General features: G+C 38.6%; 1 protein-coding gene across 1 annotated transcript in view; it reads left to right on the top strand.

Moving 5' to 3' along the window:
• Positions 1 to 18,341, top strand: part of slc25a46 (solute carrier family 25 member 46) — a 30,796-nt gene that overhangs the window by 775 nt on the left and 11,680 nt on the right. Inside the window, exons 2-7 of the mRNA XM_043710495.2 lie at positions 6,928 to 6,970; positions 10,012 to 10,069; positions 11,873 to 11,950; positions 13,292 to 13,392; positions 15,474 to 15,530; positions 17,185 to 17,242. Of these exons, the coding sequence (XP_043566430.2) occupies positions 6,928 to 6,970; positions 10,012 to 10,069; positions 11,873 to 11,950; positions 13,292 to 13,392; positions 15,474 to 15,530; positions 17,185 to 17,242 (395 nt within the window). The remainder of the gene's footprint in view (positions 1 to 6,927; positions 6,971 to 10,011; positions 10,070 to 11,872; positions 11,951 to 13,291; positions 13,393 to 15,473; positions 15,531 to 17,184; positions 17,243 to 18,341) is intronic.

The following is an 18,341-nucleotide window of genomic DNA, read 5'->3' as shown; positions in this document are numbered from 1 at the left end:
GAGGAGTCATAGAATCCCTTGCATTGCTTTTACTTCCTGTTCCTGCATGTTTGTTCTGGGAACATTGACTGATCTAGCTATGATCCCTACTGTACCTCCATTTGCTTGTTGCTCCTTGACAACATCTTGCAACAAGCACATCAAGTCCTGTATGCTGAGGCTCCACGTCTCACCAAACTTTCTCGATCCATACGTAGAATTTTATAGCATGGAAGGAAGCTTTTCAGCTGATAGTCAACAAGCAACTGTGAACTCTCGTCCCATCTTCCAGCACTTGCCCACAGACTTTAGGTACTTTTAATTAACCTGTTCAGGGATGTTATGACACATCTCTATACCAGATGAAACCTGAACCGGTGTCTTCTTGCTTAGGGATAGGGATGTTACAGCAGTGCCACAAGACCCCTACCTGTGGCCTTGTATGTAATAATACTTTGAGTGATCATCTAAATATTTAAATGATCTGCAAGTTCCTGTTTCTCCCACCATTTCAGACAGTGGATTTCAATATAACACAAGCAGAAGTAGGCCATTTAGCCCATTGAGTCTGTTCCAGCATTGTGAGATCATGGCTGGTCTGATAATTTTCAAATCTACTTTTCTGCTTTTTCCCTTTTTATTTTCTAATTAAAAATCTGTCTGTATTGGCCTTGAATATATTCAGCAACCCAGCATTAACAACCCTCTCCACAATTCATATCCTCAGAGTTCCTCCTGCTCTCTGTTTTAAATGTGCAACCCTGATGAGATTATGTCCTGTGAGTCTAGATTCTTGCACAAGAGGAAACAACCTTTCATAAGTTGCAAAGTCCCTAAGGGTTTAGTATGTTTCTATAAGACAGGCTGTAATTGTTCTATATTGCAAGAAATAGAGACATAAGCTCTGTGCAGAAGACAATCCCTCCATACCTGGTATCAGCCTAGTAAACCTTTTCTGGACTCCAGTGCCTGCATACTTTCCCTTAGCGGTATGGACTCCAAACTGTTCACAGTATTCCAGCTGTGTTCTGACTGGTGCTTTTGATTAGTTTAAGCAAAACCTCCTTGCTTTAATACTCTATTCTCTTTGAAATAAAAGCCAACATTCTGTTTGCCTTCCCTGTTACCAACTGTTCTTGGGTGCTAGCTTTTCGTGATTCATGCACAAGGACTCTCCATTCATTTTATTCTGTAGCTTACTGCAGAGTTGTTGTATGCCTGGATGCCTTACAAGCGAATGAAGGGGTAGAAGCTGTCATTAGTTTGAATATGCAAGTTCCTAGCTCAGTGGGATTGCTACCTTCCTTTGAACTGTTGTCAGTGTGAAGAATACAAAGGATTTAGGTAGATCTTTGTCATTTACCTCCGATAAAAGCAAAATTGAGAAATCCAGGTGAAGCAACAGTGCTTATTGTGAAGAATGTTATAGTGATAAAGATAAATAAACAAGATGGCAATGTACCGCTAGAGTTAGTGGTTAGTTTGTTTTTTTTTACTTGGATTACGGTATGATTGCCTTTATTAGTCAGTGCATTAAGTAGAGAAGTTGGGAAGTCATGTTGTGGCTGTACAGGACATTACTTAGGCCACTTTTGGAATACTGCATTCAGTTCTGGTCTCCTTTCCAAAGGAAGGATGTTGTGAAACTTGAAAAAGTTCAGAAAATATTTACAAGAATGTTGCTAGGGTTGGAGGGGGTTATAGGGAAGAGGCTGAATAGGCTGGGGCTATTTTCCCTGGTGGGTGGCACGGTGGCACAGTGGTTAGCACTGCTGCCTCACAGCGCCAGAGACCCGGGTTCAATTCCCGACTCAGGCGACTGACTGTGTGGGGTTTGCACATTCTCCCCGTGTCTGCGTGGGTTTCCTCTGGGTGCTCCGGTTTCCTCCCACAGTCCAGGTCAGGTCAGGTGAATTGGCCATGCTAAATTGCCCGTAGTGTTAGGTAAAAACGGGTACATGTAGGGGTATGGGTGGGTTGCGCTTCGGTGGGTCGGTGTGGACTTGTTGGGCCGAAGGGCCTGTTTCCACACTGTAAGTAATCTAATCACTGGAGGCTTATAGGAATTTTATAAAATAGTGAGGGGCATGGATAGGGTGAATAGTCAAGGTCTTTTCCCCAAGGATGGGAGTCCAAAACTAGAGGGGATAGGTTTAAGGTGAGCGAGGAAAGATTTAAAAGGACCCAAGAGGCAACTTTTTCATAGAAAGGGTGGTGCGTGTATGGAATGAGCTGCCAGAGGAAATGGTGGAGGCTGGTACAATTACAGCATTTAAAAGGTATCTGGATGAGTATACATACAAGGAGGATTTAAAGGGATATGGGTCAAATGCTGGCAAATTGGACTAGATTAATTTAGGAAAACTGATCATGGACGAGTTGGACTTGTACACCTGACTCATTATATTAGTTACTGGCTTTGACATTAAGACCACCAAGCATTGTAGGAGGATTGAAAATCATAGAATCCATACAGTGTGGAAACAGGCCATTTGGCCTAAACAAGTCCACACCGACCACCCGGACCCACTACCCTACCATATTACTCTACATTTACCCCTGACTGATGCATCTAACCTACACATCCCTGAACACTTTGCCCAATTTAGCATGACCAGTTCATCTAACCTGCACATCTTTGGACTGTGGGCAGAAACCAGAGCACCTGGAAGAAACCCATGCAGACACTGGGAGAATGTGCAAGCTCCACATAGACAGTCACCTGAGGCTGAAATCAAACCAGGGTCCCTGGTGCTGTGAGGCAGCAGTGCTAAACACTTAGCCGTGGTGCTGCCCAAGTTACATATTTAAGGAATACAAGTTACATATTTGAGTTAGAGTAAAAAATGTTAAGTTGCCATCATTTCAAAATTGTAATGAATGAGAATCTTTCAAATCAGAACTAATAGAAATAGCAGCAAACATTTGACAACTGTTGACCATAACATCAATAGCAAAGCAGTGACAGAGGGATTATCAACATTTGTCCAAAAATACATCCTTGGAGCAGGCTTGGTTGAGTTTAACATTGGAACATGGAAGGATATGAAATACAACAAAAAAACCCCTTTTTTTTTCATTCATCCTTCGAATGAGAGGGCGTGAAGTTTGAGCACTGAGGATGTGTAATCTGAAGAAAATTAATGAATGTAGGGTAAAATCAACATTAAGGCAACAGATCCAGTTTGATTTGAATGATAAGAAACAGTCGTTATTTTGAAAATAGGACAAAGTAGACGAGGACCAAGTTTTTGGAATTGAAGTTGAATAATCAATGTAAACACAAATAGAGCAACATGGAAAAAAACTAGCTATCCTAGAGCATTGCTTTAAGGTAGGCTATGTACAAACCTAACTTGATAAGAAATGCATGTGGTGAGCCTCAGTAAATTAAGCTAGAGAAGTCTAAGGAAAGGACTAATCTTCCATTACATTTTCAAAAGCAGAGCTCCTCAAGTATTTAACATAACTCAAGATCATCAATACCTGACAAAACTATCCTGGGAATCCGCTTAAGCTTGCACATTAGGGACACGGCAACTTTACTGTTTACTTTTATTGTATAAACACAAGTGGTGGTTATTGTGCCAGTAGTGGGTGTGTTAATACACTGTTTTGCAAGTTTGAATCTTAGTCTAGCAAATCAGTATTCACTAATGCTGATCAAGGTTATTTTGAAAACAAGTGTCCTGCAGCTACTCAGTTATTTGCACTAGATGTCTGGGTTTTCTTCTATAGAGTTAATGATTCTTCACAAATCATTTCCCAAAGGTACATTGGGACCCTAATGATGCAGTGGTAGTCTACCCCTGAGGTAGAAGGCCTAGATTCAATTCCTACTTGCTTCCATGGTGTGGGATAGCATCTCTGAACAGGTTGATTAGAAAATATCTACCCTGAGGAACTCTCGCAGTGATGCCCTGTGGCTGCTTCTTTCTTTGTGCTAGGTCTGACTCCATCCATTGGAGAGTTTTCTCCTGATTCCCATTGACTTCAGTAGTTTGCTAGAATTCTTGAAATTGTTGGTGGGCTTGTTCCCCAAACTCAAACGCTGCCTTGATGTCAAGAGCAGTCACTGTCTGTTCCCCTCTTGAGTTCAGCTTTTGATCCATCATCGGAACAAGGCTGTAATAAAGTCAGGTGCCGAGTAAGCCTGTCAGAATAGAATTAACTGTCACTGAGCAGGTTATTGTTTTGAAGTGTTGTTTGCTAATGCAGTTGATGAGTCCGTCTATTACTTCTCAGGTGATTGAGAGTAAATTTAAACCTCTAATTGGCTTTTGCAATTTTGCACATTGCTGAGTGTTGTAGCTGAACTGGAACTGCTTGTTTGAGGATGTGGCTAATTCTGGAACTTGCATCTTCAGTACTATTGTTGGAATGTTGTCAGGGCCCATAGCTTTTGTCATATCCAATACTTACAGCCATTTCTTGATATCATGTGGAGTGAATCGAATTGTCTGAAAATTGATTATCTCTGGTTAGGATCTTAGGACACGGATCATCCACTTGACACTTCATGACTAAATGTGCTTGCAAATGCCTCAGCCTTTTCTTTTACGTAGATGTGTTGAGCTCTCTCATCAATTTAAGGAGTGGGAGATATTTGTGGAGCCTCTTTCTTGTTGTTTAATTGTTCACTGCCATTCATGACTGGATGTGGCACAATTGCAGTGTTTAGGTCTAATCCTTTGGTTGAGGCATTGCTTAGCTGTCTACTGCATGTTGTTTATATTGTTTGGTGTGCAATTGGTCCTGTGATTATAGTTTCAACAAGTTGCCTCCCCGGTTTTGGGTATGCCTAGCGTTAGTCCTGGCCTGCTCTTCTGTAATCTCCATTGAACCAGAGTTCAATCCCTTGGCTTGATAGTAATGATAGACCAGAGGATAACCCAGACTGTGAAGTTGTAGATTGTGGTTGAATACAATTCTGCTTCTGGTGGCATGTAGTGCCTCATCAGTGTCCTCCATGATTTGCTGGACCTGTTCAATATATCCCATATAGTAGAGTGGAGTGCCACACAACATGATAGAGGGTATCCTCAATGTAGAGGTAGGACATGGTTTCCACAAAGATCTGTGCAGTTATCTTTCTTATAGATAGTGTCATGTAAAGGTGCACCTGCTATTGGTAGATTGTTAGCAGCATGGCCAAATATGTTTTCCCTGTTACATTACCTTATCACCTCCTGCAGACCCAGACTATCAGCAGTAGACTTTCGGATCCAGCCAGATAGTTCAGTAGTGCTGGTAGCCAAACTGCTCTTGGTGATGTATGTTCAAATCCCTCATCCAGGCTATTTTCTGTGCTCTTTCCACCCTCAGTATATTCTTCATCTGCTATTCAACATTGGGTAGAAAAGATTCATTAGCTAATCTGGGGAGTGGTGGATTGTAATCTGCAAGAAGTTCCTTACCCAAGTACAAGACTTCATGGGATTAAAGTTGATGTTAAGGATGTCCAATGATAGACCCTCCAGACTGTCTACCGTTGTGCTGCCCCCGTTGCTGGACATGCCCAGTATATTTGAAATAACACTCCTTTCTAAATCAATATGTCTGATTTTATGTATCACTGAAGAACAAGGAGCAGATAGATCACTAACTACTACAGACATCAAATTACTTCCAATCATGTATGTCCAGAGATGATTGTCTGGGATATTTTCTATAAGGTTGCTTTGGGACAACTCTTCCAACTTTGGTCTCTGCCCTTCGATCTTAAGGAGTACTTTGCAGTGGTGATGTGGTTGAGGATGCCATAGTTATTTCTGGTGCTGTGGTCAATGCCAGGATGGTTTGGCCAGTTTAATTCCTTTTAACTGACTTGGTGATAGTAGTTAGACACAACTGAGTTGCTTGCTTAGCTGTTTCAAAAGATATTTGAGGCAACCATTAATGTGTTGTACTGTGCATCTGGATGCTAATTTAGGCCAGTCTAGATGTCCTTAAAGATTACTAGTCAACCAGGATAATTGTACAACCAGGATAAGCTTTTACAATAATCAACAATGGTTTCATGCACACCATTAAGCTAACTTTTTTTTTGTAATTTCGTTGAATTCAAATTTCATCATCTGTCCACAGAGTTTTTGTCTATATTGTTGACCAGTGACAAAAACACTTCCTCCCCAGATAGGGTAAGCATGAGGGAGAAGAAGATGGATAATTATGATTATAGATTTAGGTCATTAACGAGGGAAGATGCCTAGAGTTGAGCATAAACATGGCATGGACTGGTTTGGGCTAAGTATTTTGTTTCTGTGCCATATATCCTATATAATTCGAAGAGTGTATTAGTTTTTATTCACCCCATAAATTAAAGCATTCAGTATTAACTCTTCCATTATGCACTTTCTGATTTATGAAAGGTTTTTTAAATCTTTTGCTGTATTACTCAGCATGTGCATACAAGTTGTGCTGTTTGTGCGAAGAAAATCTTAAGATTTATTCTAATAAAAAGCATCCAGGTATTCCCTTTGTGTTTTGCCTTCTCTTTTATAGCATGTTTGTTTCAGATATATGTGCTTTTGTCACATGCAGTCCTTGTGCAAGAATGATCTGGTATTTGCGCAGTCAATATCTACCTGCATTAGTTAAATGCCATGTGCATGTATTGTTAAGATTTGTAAAAGGCACATTAAGCCAAAAATCAAATATCTTTTTTATGAAAATTGGGTGTGTCATGACAATATAAGTGTAAACTTTAACAGAATGCAACACTAATAAAATGCTATCAATATTGACACTATTGAAAATTTCCTGGATTTTGAAGTTATTTTGGTTTCATTATTATATTTTTAAACACTTAGCCAATGTTGTCATGATGAAACAAATTTAATTTATTAGATCTGGGAGAAGAATAAAACTGACAAATATAGTAGGTGTTGCATGTAGTTTACAAAATCAATTGTGGTAATATTTTCTCTTGGTTCTTTTTTGTTACAGATCAGTTAAATAGATTTGCAGGGTTCGGTGTTGGCCTTGCAAGGTACGGTACTAAAGCTTTTCAGACTTGTTGCCATAAGCTGAAGTTTGCTCATAGTCCAACAATGTGCTTCGCTGAAAATAACTAAAGATGTTTTTGTATTTACATCTTTGAAACATTATTGTAGCAACTGAGGTTGGAGTGTTGTATCTCCCTATGTAGTCTCACTAGTCACATCATTTATTTGAATGTTTATTCTGTTACCACCAAAGCTAATTCTAATGAAAGAAAAAAGAACTGCAGATGCAGCAAATCAGAAACATACATGGAAATTATTGGGGGAAAAATCTCAGCAACTGTGACAGTATCTGTGAGAGAAAGCAAAGTAACCAGTTACTTATATGGCTAATTCTGCACATTATTATATAATTTTGTAATTTTAAAAAAAAATCATCGACCAGATTTCTCTGATGGGAAAGTGAGGACTGCAGATGCTGGAGATCAGAGCTGAAAATGTGTTGCTGGAAAAGCGCAGCAGGTCGGGCTGCATCCAAGGAGCCGGAGAATCGACGTTTCGGGCATGAGCCCTTCTTCAGGAATGAGGAAAGTGTGTCCAGCAGGCTAAGATCAAAGGTAGGGACTTGGGGGAGGGGAGTTGGAAATGCGATAGATGGAAGGTGGTCAAGGTGAGGGTGATAGGCCGGAGTGGGGGTAGGGGCGGAGAAGTCAGGAAGAAGATTACAGGTTAGGAAGGCGGTGCTGAGTTCGAGGGATTTGACTGAGACAAGGTGGGGGGAGGGGAAATGAGGAAACTGGAGAAATCCGAGTTCATCCCTTGTGGTTGGAGGATTCCGAGGCACTCTTCCTCCAACCGTCATGTTGCTATGGTCTGGCGATGGAGGAGTCCAAGGACCTGCATGTCTTTGGTGTAGTGGGAGGGGGAGTTGAAGTGTTGAGCCATGGGGTGATTGGGTTGGTTGGTCCGGGTGTCCTCCCACTTCCACCAAACCAAAGGAGTAGCCATGGGTACCCGCATGGGCCCCAACATTTCAGAGAACACCTCTGGGACACCCAGACCAACCAACCGGACCACCCCGTGGCTCAACACTTCAACTCCCCCTCCCACTCCACCAAGGACATGCAGGTCCTTGGACTCCTCCATTGCCAGACCATAGCAACACGATGGTTGGAGGAAGAGCGCCTCATCTTCCGCCTAGGAACCCTCCAATCACAAGGGATGAACTCGGATTTCTCCAGTTTCCTCATTTCCCCTCCTCCCACCTTGTCTCAGTCAAATCCCTCGAACTCAGCACCGCCTTCCTAACCTGCAATCTTCTTCCTGACCTCTCCGCCCCCACCCCCACTCTGGCCTATCACCCTCACCTTGACCTCCTTCCACCTATCACATTTCCAACGCCCCTCCCCCAAGTCCCTCCTCCCTACCTTTTTATCTTAGCCTGCTGGACACACTTTCCTCATTCCTGAAGAAGGGCTCATGCCTGAAACGTCGATTCTCCTGCTCCTTGGATGCTGCGCTTTTCCAGCAACACATTTTCATCTCGTACCAGATTTCTCTATCAGATTAACACAAATATATTGATTTATTATTAAAACATGGCTTAATCAAGGCTTTTTTTCAACAGTAGAAATACTGAGGCTTTCGATATCATTTTCACCTTCCTCTCTGACCTGAGGAAGACATCGTAGGGTGTGCATAGCTGTCCATTCTCTTGTTTGGCTACTTGCCTTATTTTTGTTTTCCCATCTTCTTCTCTTGGGGTTTGTGGGGGACCCATATGAGTGTATAAATATTTGCATTTCTAAATAATCCCAATATTTACAAATTTAAGAAATATGGCAGCTTTATTGTAGAGGTTTTTTTTGTTTAGAGAAAGTCACTTTGACTACATGATTGTTTAGTTCTTGAAGGGGCAGGGGTAGAGTATGAAATGGTCCAGCTGCTTTCAGTAGATGGCAATCACCAGACATGTGCATTTTACTGGAATTTAAAAAAAAATAGTCCATTCGAAAAGTTTAGAGTAAGTTTTCCAGCAGCTCTCTGTGAGAACAGCTGTTTTAGACTTTCAGCGCTCTCGCAGGATCCTGTGAAAGATTTCTTGGATAAGTGGTATAGGTGGATGAGGTTTTAACTGTTCACAGGCTACACCCCAACTGAATTCCAAACAAAATAACCATATTTCAGACAACAATTGTCTTAGACATGTACCTGCTTGTTAACCAGAAGTCACATGTTGAAAGTATGTTTCCTCTTGTAGGAGAATCTAGAACTAGGGCTTGTAGTTTAATAAAATAAGGGGGTGCCAATTTAAAGCAGAAACCTATTTTCTTCTGAGAGTTAGAAGTCTTTGGAATTCTCTTCCTCAAAAGACTGCAGAGACAAAATCTTTACATGTTTTAAATCCGATAGAAGGAAGGATTTCCAGGGATATGCAAAAATATAGAGTTGAGGTTAAAATCAGATAAGCCATGATCTTATTGAATGATGGAGCAGGCTCAAAAGGCCATGAGGCCTACTCTTGTTCCTTGTTTGTATGTTTGTTACAAGTTTAAGTGGCGAGTGTCATTTTGTTTTTAAGTGTTCCTTAGTACACATTATTTTAGGAAAGAAAGCAAGATATTTCTCCTATAATCAAAATTTAACCAACTTTTGCAATCCTTTGGATAAAAGTTCTCAAACAATTAGTAATGCGAGCCGTCACAACATTATATGCTCTGCTGGATGTGAGTCTTATGATAAGAGTTGTGAAAGAATGAGCTGATTCTGTTAGTTATCGACTAGAAAGAGCAAAATAGAAGACACTGCTGTGTGTATTGGAAAATCATAAAACATTAATATCATTTCAGGGGGAAAATGTGGATTCCAGGGTGTGTTGTTGTTATGGTTCTTTGATAAGCATCTAATTTGGTATGATTGATTTTCAGGTAAGAAAATTATAACCTAGTCGTGTTACATTTGGATTGTATTTAGATGTAAATTTAATAATGTTATTTCTCATCTGCTTTTGTCTGGACTAGTCTATCGGAACACTAGTAAAATATTCTTTTGCTTAGTACTTTATCTAATTGTACTTTTTTGTTTAAAGTCTCTTCACAGAAAATGTGTTGGCTCATCCCTGTATTGTTTTTCGGCGTCAATGCCAGGTATGAAATTTTGGGAAGAGGGAAAGAAAAAGATTTATTAAGAGGATTGAAATGAAAGTTCCTAGCCTTTGTATTTTGATTTACATAAAAGCTTTTGTACAAGAGCACTTGCTGCGAAGAGTTTGAATTTTCAGTTTCTGCTTGAGATCCCTAATCAGAATTAGGATTATTCTTTATACAGTTGCTAAATACAAATCATTGTAGTATTGCAAAATAGGTCAAAATCCTTCATAGGATTCCTGATGTTATTTGCCTGTACTATCATTTGGAAGGATATGTCATTTGCTGGTTTCTGTAATGCCTATGAAGTAAGGACACCACTTCGTACAGCATTAAACTATTCATATTGGAAATAGAAGGGTTTGATTACCTAATAATACTAAATTAGGTAACTACTGCTTACAGCTCATCCACTCTGGATTCTGGAAATGAGAACACACCAATATTTCCCACTCCTGATTTGCTATCAAGTGATTCTTCAGCATGCCTACCTTGACTAGCTATGATTTTATTTAGGCTGTTGATTTAAAGAATTATTGATTTGGCAAAGGCTTGTGGCCTTTTGAAATTTTTCAGTGAAATGTTTTTGCACTTACAGGGCAGGAGAGCAAAAAGAAGGGAAATTGATTTATTTTGTCACCTATCATAATGTCTTGAAATTATTTACATAGCAAATGACTTATGAAGTGTTTGGACTGTTCTCTTACATTAAAAACCAACACTTAAATGTAATTTGTTGCAAAATCAATGATTTTTCATCTTCAGTTGTGAAGATTTCTTGGACGGTAAATGATGTTAGCCTTTATTGTAAATAGATTTGCATACAGAATTAAAAATGTCTTGCTGAAATTGTGTAGAAACTTGGTGAGACAGCAGGTGGAGTATTGTGTACAGTAATCTCCTTAACTAGGGGGAGGGTGAAGTGGCCATACTGGAGTAGAACAATGGAAATTCACCAGACTAATCACTGGGGTGGTGGTATTGTCTTAAAAAAAAGAGTTTAAAGAAACTAGGCCTGTATTTTCCAGTGTTTTGAAGAATATGCAGTGATCTCATTGAAACTTACAAAATTCTTAAAGAATGCAACAGGGTAGATGTGGATATAATCATTTCCCTTGTTGCTGAGTTTAAAACTGGAGGACATAGTTACAGAATAAGGGCTGGGCAAGTTGAGATAAGGAATTTTCCTCACTCAGCGTGGTGAACCTTTGTAATTTGCTACAGCAGAAAGCTGTGGAAGTTCAATCATTTATCATGTTCAAGACACAAATTGGTAGATTTTAAAATATTTTTAAAAGTTGATTCACCATATTATTGGACTGATGGACTTGGGTACTTACTTCTACTATTAGGTGAGGACCTTCAGTAATATTTCAGAACCACAGTTAGGAGATGAGGATAGCTTTAATGTCAAAGGAGCAGCCTAAACTTAAAGAATAGGGGAAACGAGGCTATGTTAAGGGTGGGCAAGGGAAGCGATAGCAGAAGGGAGCGAAGCTAGAATGAGGAATAAAGAATAGAAGGGAGGTAACTCCAGTGGACAGGGAGGGCTAGGGAGGAAGGTAATGACATTAAATTGGAAATGTCAACTTAATTTGAGGAAGCTGGCCTTAACACATTTTGATTTAACACAGTTTAATTTTTATCAATCCGGGTGGGGGGGGGGGGGGGGGGGCGTGGGGTGAAGGTGCAACTTGAAGCAAGAGCATACTATAAGCCTCTTTTGAAAATGTATGCATTTATACTAAATATCTCGTTTAAACAACATGAAAATGGCTAATTTTTTAATCATTTTTGTTTTAGGTCAATTATCATGCAAAAAATTATCATCTTACTCCTTTCACAGTTATAAATATTATGTACCATTTCAGCAAAACTCAGGTAGGTCATTACAATCATCTTATACTTGGAAATCTATTTGCACATACCCCTCTCCCATTCCAAAACTGATTTAATATTTTTATATTGTTACTTTTTTCTACTTATTTTCAAACCAAATTCCTAGAAGCATTCTGGATTTTCAGAGAATTTTTTTCAGAATTTTTAAAATTATGTCCTGACTTATTACATCTAATTTTTATGGAGTTAAAGATGTTTTGTGCTTTTTCCTGGAAGTTCAGGTATTCTCAGAAGTTTTGCTCCTTTTAAATCTTACTCTCGCTCAATTTAATGAAAGATTTCTATTGCATATCAAACCAGTGGAGTGGTGCTAACAGCTAATAATATTAAGATTAACAAGACAAGTCAATCTTAAGTACTTGAAGAACTTATAAAGAGAAATTGCTAAGACCCTGGGTCTGATGAAGAGTCAGTAGACTCTGTTTTAACTTTGTTTTCTCCCCACACATACTGCCAGAACTGCTGAGTTTCTCCAACTTCTCTTGTACCAGGCCCCTAGTTAGGGTGCAGACATATGTAATCTATAAATGAACCAAAGATTAAGAGAAACATTTATAAAATTCATTCTTGGGATGTTGGCACAGCTGGCTAGGCTAGCATTTGTTGCCCATCCCTAATTACCCAGAATGCAGGTCAAAGCAAACCACATTGCTGTTAGTCTGGAGCCTCATGTAGCCCAGACCGGCAAGGATGGCAAGTTTCCTTCCCTAAAGAAGGTTAGTGAGTAAAATGGATTTTGTCATTCCATAGTGGTTACATGATTGTCATTAGACTAGCCTTCTATTTCAGATTTTTATTGGATTCAATTCAAATTTTACTGTTTACCATTGAGGATCTGTGGTCTTGGTTACTAGTCTAGTGACATTACCATTATGCTACCACTTCTCTGTCTGAATTATTTTAATTTTATACTTCACCATTGTCTTTCAGTTGGGATAACTGGTAAATGTTTTCTCCACAGGAAAAAAGATTTACAAATCTTGGGTTTAATATATTTGAGACCGAGCTTAAAAATAGAAAATCAAAGCCTGTTCTGTTTAAAAAATGATCTGAATTCTTGAAGGCTAGTGTAATTTCAATACCAATTTCTGGTTGAGATGTATTTATTCTTTCTCTGTTCTTCTATACTTCACCAAGATGAAAGCTTGACAAAGTAATGAAAAATTGACTCTCAACTAGGGAATGTGCCAACAATTATTTTTAGAAATAAAAAGCTGTTTATTTCCCTTTGTAGCTTTAGAGTTTGTTTTATTCCAATCTTTTTTTGTTAACACTACAAAAAAAGTAGGAAACTGAACCACTGTCTCTCTTTCACACTTGCAGGGAATAAAAGGATTATGGAAAGGAATGGGAAGCACATTTATTGTTCAAGGAATAGCACTGGGTACTGAAGGCATCATTAGTGAATTGACCCCACTTCCCAGGTAGGTCACATCTAGTTGTACTTTTTAAAAACACAACTTCTATTCATATCATTGATTTGAATTTTATTTTTAAACTTGGTATGAAGGCAGTGACTAGACTTCAGTGGAAAGGCATTGTTGGGATAAATAGGCAAAGTGCACACTTTTTGTTTCTTTGTGTGCACCCAGATAGTAAAACCAAATTAAAGTACTTAATTTTCTCATTTAAGATTATAAAGAACATAAAAATTAGGATCAAACAATAGAACATTTAGCACTTCATGGCTGATCTGTCCCAGGTTTCAATTCCTCTTTAGTGCCAGCTCCTCATAATCTTCAATTCCTTTTTTCCAGTATTCTATCTACCTCTTATTTAAATACTTTTTTAGTGATTTCAGCCTCCACAACTGTTAAACAATTCCAGGCATTCACTATCTCTGAGAGAACAGATTTCTTTGCATCTCCGTTTTAAATGAATATTCTCTTATTTTGTGACTATGTCCCTTTGTTCAAGATTTCCCCATCAGTGGAAACAACTTGTCAACATCTTCCTTGTTAGGTCCCACCAAAACCTTCTGTTTCAATTAGATCACCTATCAATCTTCTAAGTTCTAATGAATAAATGTTAAAGCTTACCTGATCAGTGAACCTTTTCATCTCAGGATTCAGTCTATTGAATCTGTTTTGAACCACCTGCAATGTCCGCATATCATTTCTTAAATGCAGGAACCAAAACCCATACACAGCAATGAAGGCTAAAATTCAATTTCTTAATAATTTGCTGTACCTGCATGCTAACTTTGTTTTTTTACTTGCAAGAACACCCAGATCTCTGTATGCCTCATTTTTTTTTGGAGCCTTTCCCTGTTTACATATTTAGTCTGCTTTTGACTTTTCTTACGAAATTATATTCCCTACATTAAAATGCATCTGTCACGTTTTATCCCACTCAGGCAACATATCTTGATTTCCCATTCACTACAATGTGATGGCACTTTGTTTCAGTTACAGTTTCCTGCTTCTTGTCTCCCTCCTTTCTTAAAAAGAGCATCATATTAGTGTTTTTCAAATCTAGAGTTCTAGAATATTTTGACCAATGCCTGCACAATTTCAAAGACCACTTCCTTTAAAACCCTTGGATGCAGGCCATCAGGTCCTGGTGACTTGCATGCATTTAGACTCATTAATTTGTCAAATACTTTGTCCTTTGTGATAATGACTAATAAGCTTTTTCCTCCTAATTAGCACATTATTCATCTGATAACCATGGGATGTTTATAGTGTCTTTCACTATGAAAAATGATGGTTTGAATTATCTGCCATTTCCCTGTTTATTAATTCCACTGTTACATCCTATAGGGGTCCTACATTCTCTTTAGCTACTTTCTCTTCTATGGAAGATAAAAACTCATGCTGTTTTTTATATTTATTGCCACTTTGATTTCCTTTTTGATTAACTTCTTAACCATCTGCTGGTTCCAACTAAAAACCTCCCATTAATTTGGCCTACAACTTGTTTTTACTACATGGGTATGCCTTAGTTTTTGATTGGCCACCCTCCTGGACCACCTTTGTTAGCAACAGGTCATTATTATCAGAGTCCTATCAAGATAATTGAGTTTTTAGATTCCCTACAGTGTAAAAACAGGCCCTTCGGCCCAACAAGTTCACGCTGATCCTCCGAAGAGTAACCCACCCAAACTCATTTCCCTCTGACTGATGTACCTAACGCTATGGGCAATTTAGCACAGCCAATTCACCAGACCTGCACATCTTTGGACTGTGGGAGGAAACCGGAGCACCCCACTCTGGGAGAATGTGCAAACTCCACACAGACAGTTGCCCAAGGCATGAATCTAACCTGGGACCCTGGTGCTGTGAGGCAGCAGTGCTAACCACTGAGCCACCGTGCTGTGTTGAAACAGAAATTTCAGTATGATAAGTTTTTATGGTGAGAAAATGGTTGCATTAACTTTATCAACAGCTAAAACGCAGTGCAGGATTCTTAGTTTTGGTTTTGTTATATTCTACTACGATATTTTAGTATGTATAATTTAATATTTAATCTGCACAGCATTATCCTCCAAGCTTTCTTATTGCAGAGAAGTTTCCCATAAATGGAGTCCAAGACAAATAGCTGGTCATCTTGTACTGAAAGGGTAAGTTACAACAAGAATCATGTGATATCCTGTTTAGTTTGAGAACAGTATCTTCTGAAACTGTTGTTGGCTATCTCATTTTAGTTATTCTCTTGATATTTGTTTAGATTTATTCCAGTCTGGCTAATGCAGATATGGCCAGACGTGCTAATTTTTGTGATTGTTTACATTCATTTTGTACTACTTACCACCTAATTGCTACTTATTTGACTGTTTGACTTGGGTGATCCCTAAACAATGGGGTTTGTCAATTAATGTTTCTTTAATGAATTCAACAGTATGTATTTCAAAATTCACTTACAAAAGGTCAAGTCCCAGATGTCCATGTCTAGCACAGCTGGAGAACAATAATTCAAAAAGACCTTTTCTAATATTTGACTCTGAAGATCATGAAGTAGAAGGTGATTAGTTAGACTTTTTGGTCCAGCTAATTTCCCATTCTTAACTTATAAATGCTGTGATACACTAGTTAGATATTCAATCATTTAGTGATTGTTATCTGTTAATCAAAATCTTGATAATTCCTTTGCAAAACAATGTGTTCCAAATTTGCTTTTCACAAATGTAACCAAATTTCTCTTTCCGTACTGTCAATATTTAACCTCAGGTAATGTCTTTAAATTTAATCTTTTGCAATGATTTGTAGTCTTCATCATGTATAAATTTTACCAGATAAACTAAAGTTCTTTGCTTGTGTTTCTTCATAGCACAGTATATTGGCTCAAGGAATCTGTTGTCTAATTTTGAACTGTTTGTCAACCCTGAATATACCATGTGACTCAGATTAGCATTGCATACAGCATTCAAGCTGTTTGAGCCATGACTTCCCTGCCTTCACATGTTGTTCTCGACTATATAGTTCAATGGTCCATTTGTTTTTAGTTTTGGTCACATTAGCCATGTCTATAGAAACCTTTTTAAATTTCTGCTTGAGCTATTTCAAAGAGCAAGCAAATTACTTATTTTCTTCCCCCATTTCTATTCATTTATCTTGTCAGTTATTTAATGTTTCCTGAGCTAAATACTTAATATGAGCATTGGAACTAGGTGCAGAAGCAAGCCCATTGACCCTATTCTGCCATTGAATAAAATAACCACTGAACTGTTTGTTTCAAAAACCACATTCCCATACACCTGAGATTACTGCTAGATAAAGGAATCAAAGGCTATCTGCCTCTATCTTGAAATTATTTCAAAATTGTATAAAGTCTGAGAACAACAATTGTCATTTCTGTCCTACAAGGGCAATGCTTAATTCCACATCCACTTTAAGACTGTTGGCACCTACAATCAAACCATCCTTTTGTGTTTCTAAGCTTAGTGAAAACAGATTCAATAATTCTTCCTAGTTTGGTATTTTCTACAACTGTGATCACTTTATGTAAGATTCTAAATCTACCGTTAGTGTAAACTAGAAATATAATTCTCGTAATGCAGATGCATGATATTCCTGTTTAGTATTGGTGCTATGGATTTAATATGGTTAAAGCTATCACATTTCCCTTTAAATTTATTCCTCTTGAAATTATGGTGGATAATTTTACTTTTGTTAAGTTTTGCTCGATGTAAGCCTGTTGTAAAGTTTAATCATTTTACATCAACAGATTTTTAAAAAAACTTATTTTTTCAAAAAGCAAACTTTATTTTCCTGCAGGTTGACCTGTGTAGTGGCACTGCCTTTTTACTCGGCTAGTTTAATTGAGACTGTGCAGGTAAATTTTCTGTGTTAACAAAGCTTATTGATTGTAGTGAGTGAAATAAATTGCCTTTTATGTAATCAACCATTAAATAGCTGAGGTCAGTCAGCGATCATTTATTCTTGTGACACTTCAAATCTGTTGAAGTATGAGCCAAAAGGGAGGCCATTTGATCTATTGTATCTGTACTTCGTTTCATGAGCCAGCTATCAAAAATGTCTCCATGATTACTTTTTCCTAATCAGAGAATTTTGATTCTGACCGTGTTTAATTAAGCAAGTGTCCTACCAGAGGCTGTTAAAAGAATAACTGATAGCTGACAGTCTGCCTATAGATTGAAATACAGTTAAAAATATATACTTGCACAACGGCTCACATTCACATAAGCACCTTTCGCATAATAAACTGTCCCACAGCACTTCATAAAGTCATTATAAAACAAATACGACACCATTGACATAGTTGGATGTTAGAGTAGATGACCAAAAGCTTCTTTAAAGAGAGGTTTTAAAGCAAAGGGTGTTTAAAGTAAAAAGGAGCATTACAAAGACAGATTTACAGAATGAAATCCGTAGCTTGGCGATGAAGGAATGACCACTGATAGTGGTGATTAACACTGAGGAAGTATTAGAGGATTTTTTTGGGGGTTGTGGGCATTACTGGCTGGCCAGCATTTATTGGCCACCCCTAGTTACTATTGAGAAGGTAGTGGTGAGCTGGCTTCTTGAATCGCTGCATCCCACCTATTGTGGGTTGATCCACAATGCCATTAGGGAGGGAGTTCCATGATTTTGACCCAGTGACATTGAAGGAAGGGTGACATGTTTCCAAGTCAAGATAGTGAGTTACTTGGATGGTAACTTTAAAGGGGGTGGTGTTCCCATGTATCTGCTGCCCTTGTCCTTCTAAATGGAAGTGGTTGTGGATTTAGAATTTGCTGTCTGAGGATCTTCAGTGAATTTCTGCAGTGCGTTTTGTCGATCAGACACACTGCTGCTACTGAAGTAAAGGGAGTGGATGCTTGTGGATGTAGTGCCAATCTAGTGGGCTGCTTTGCCCTGGATCAGGGGTGGGGAACCTGCGGCCTTCTAGGCCATTGTGTGTGGCCTTTTGA

This window comes from Chiloscyllium plagiosum, unplaced genomic scaffold (genome assembly GCF_037043375.1).
Source record: "Chiloscyllium plagiosum isolate Xiang-an unplaced genomic scaffold, Cpla_swu_hap1 HiC_scaffold_2, whole genome shotgun sequence".
In the NCBI taxonomy this organism is placed as follows: domain Eukaryota; kingdom Metazoa; phylum Chordata; class Chondrichthyes; order Orectolobiformes; family Hemiscylliidae; genus Chiloscyllium; species Chiloscyllium plagiosum.
Note: the sequence above shows the minus strand (reverse complement) of the source record. Positions and strands in the feature narration are given on the sequence as shown.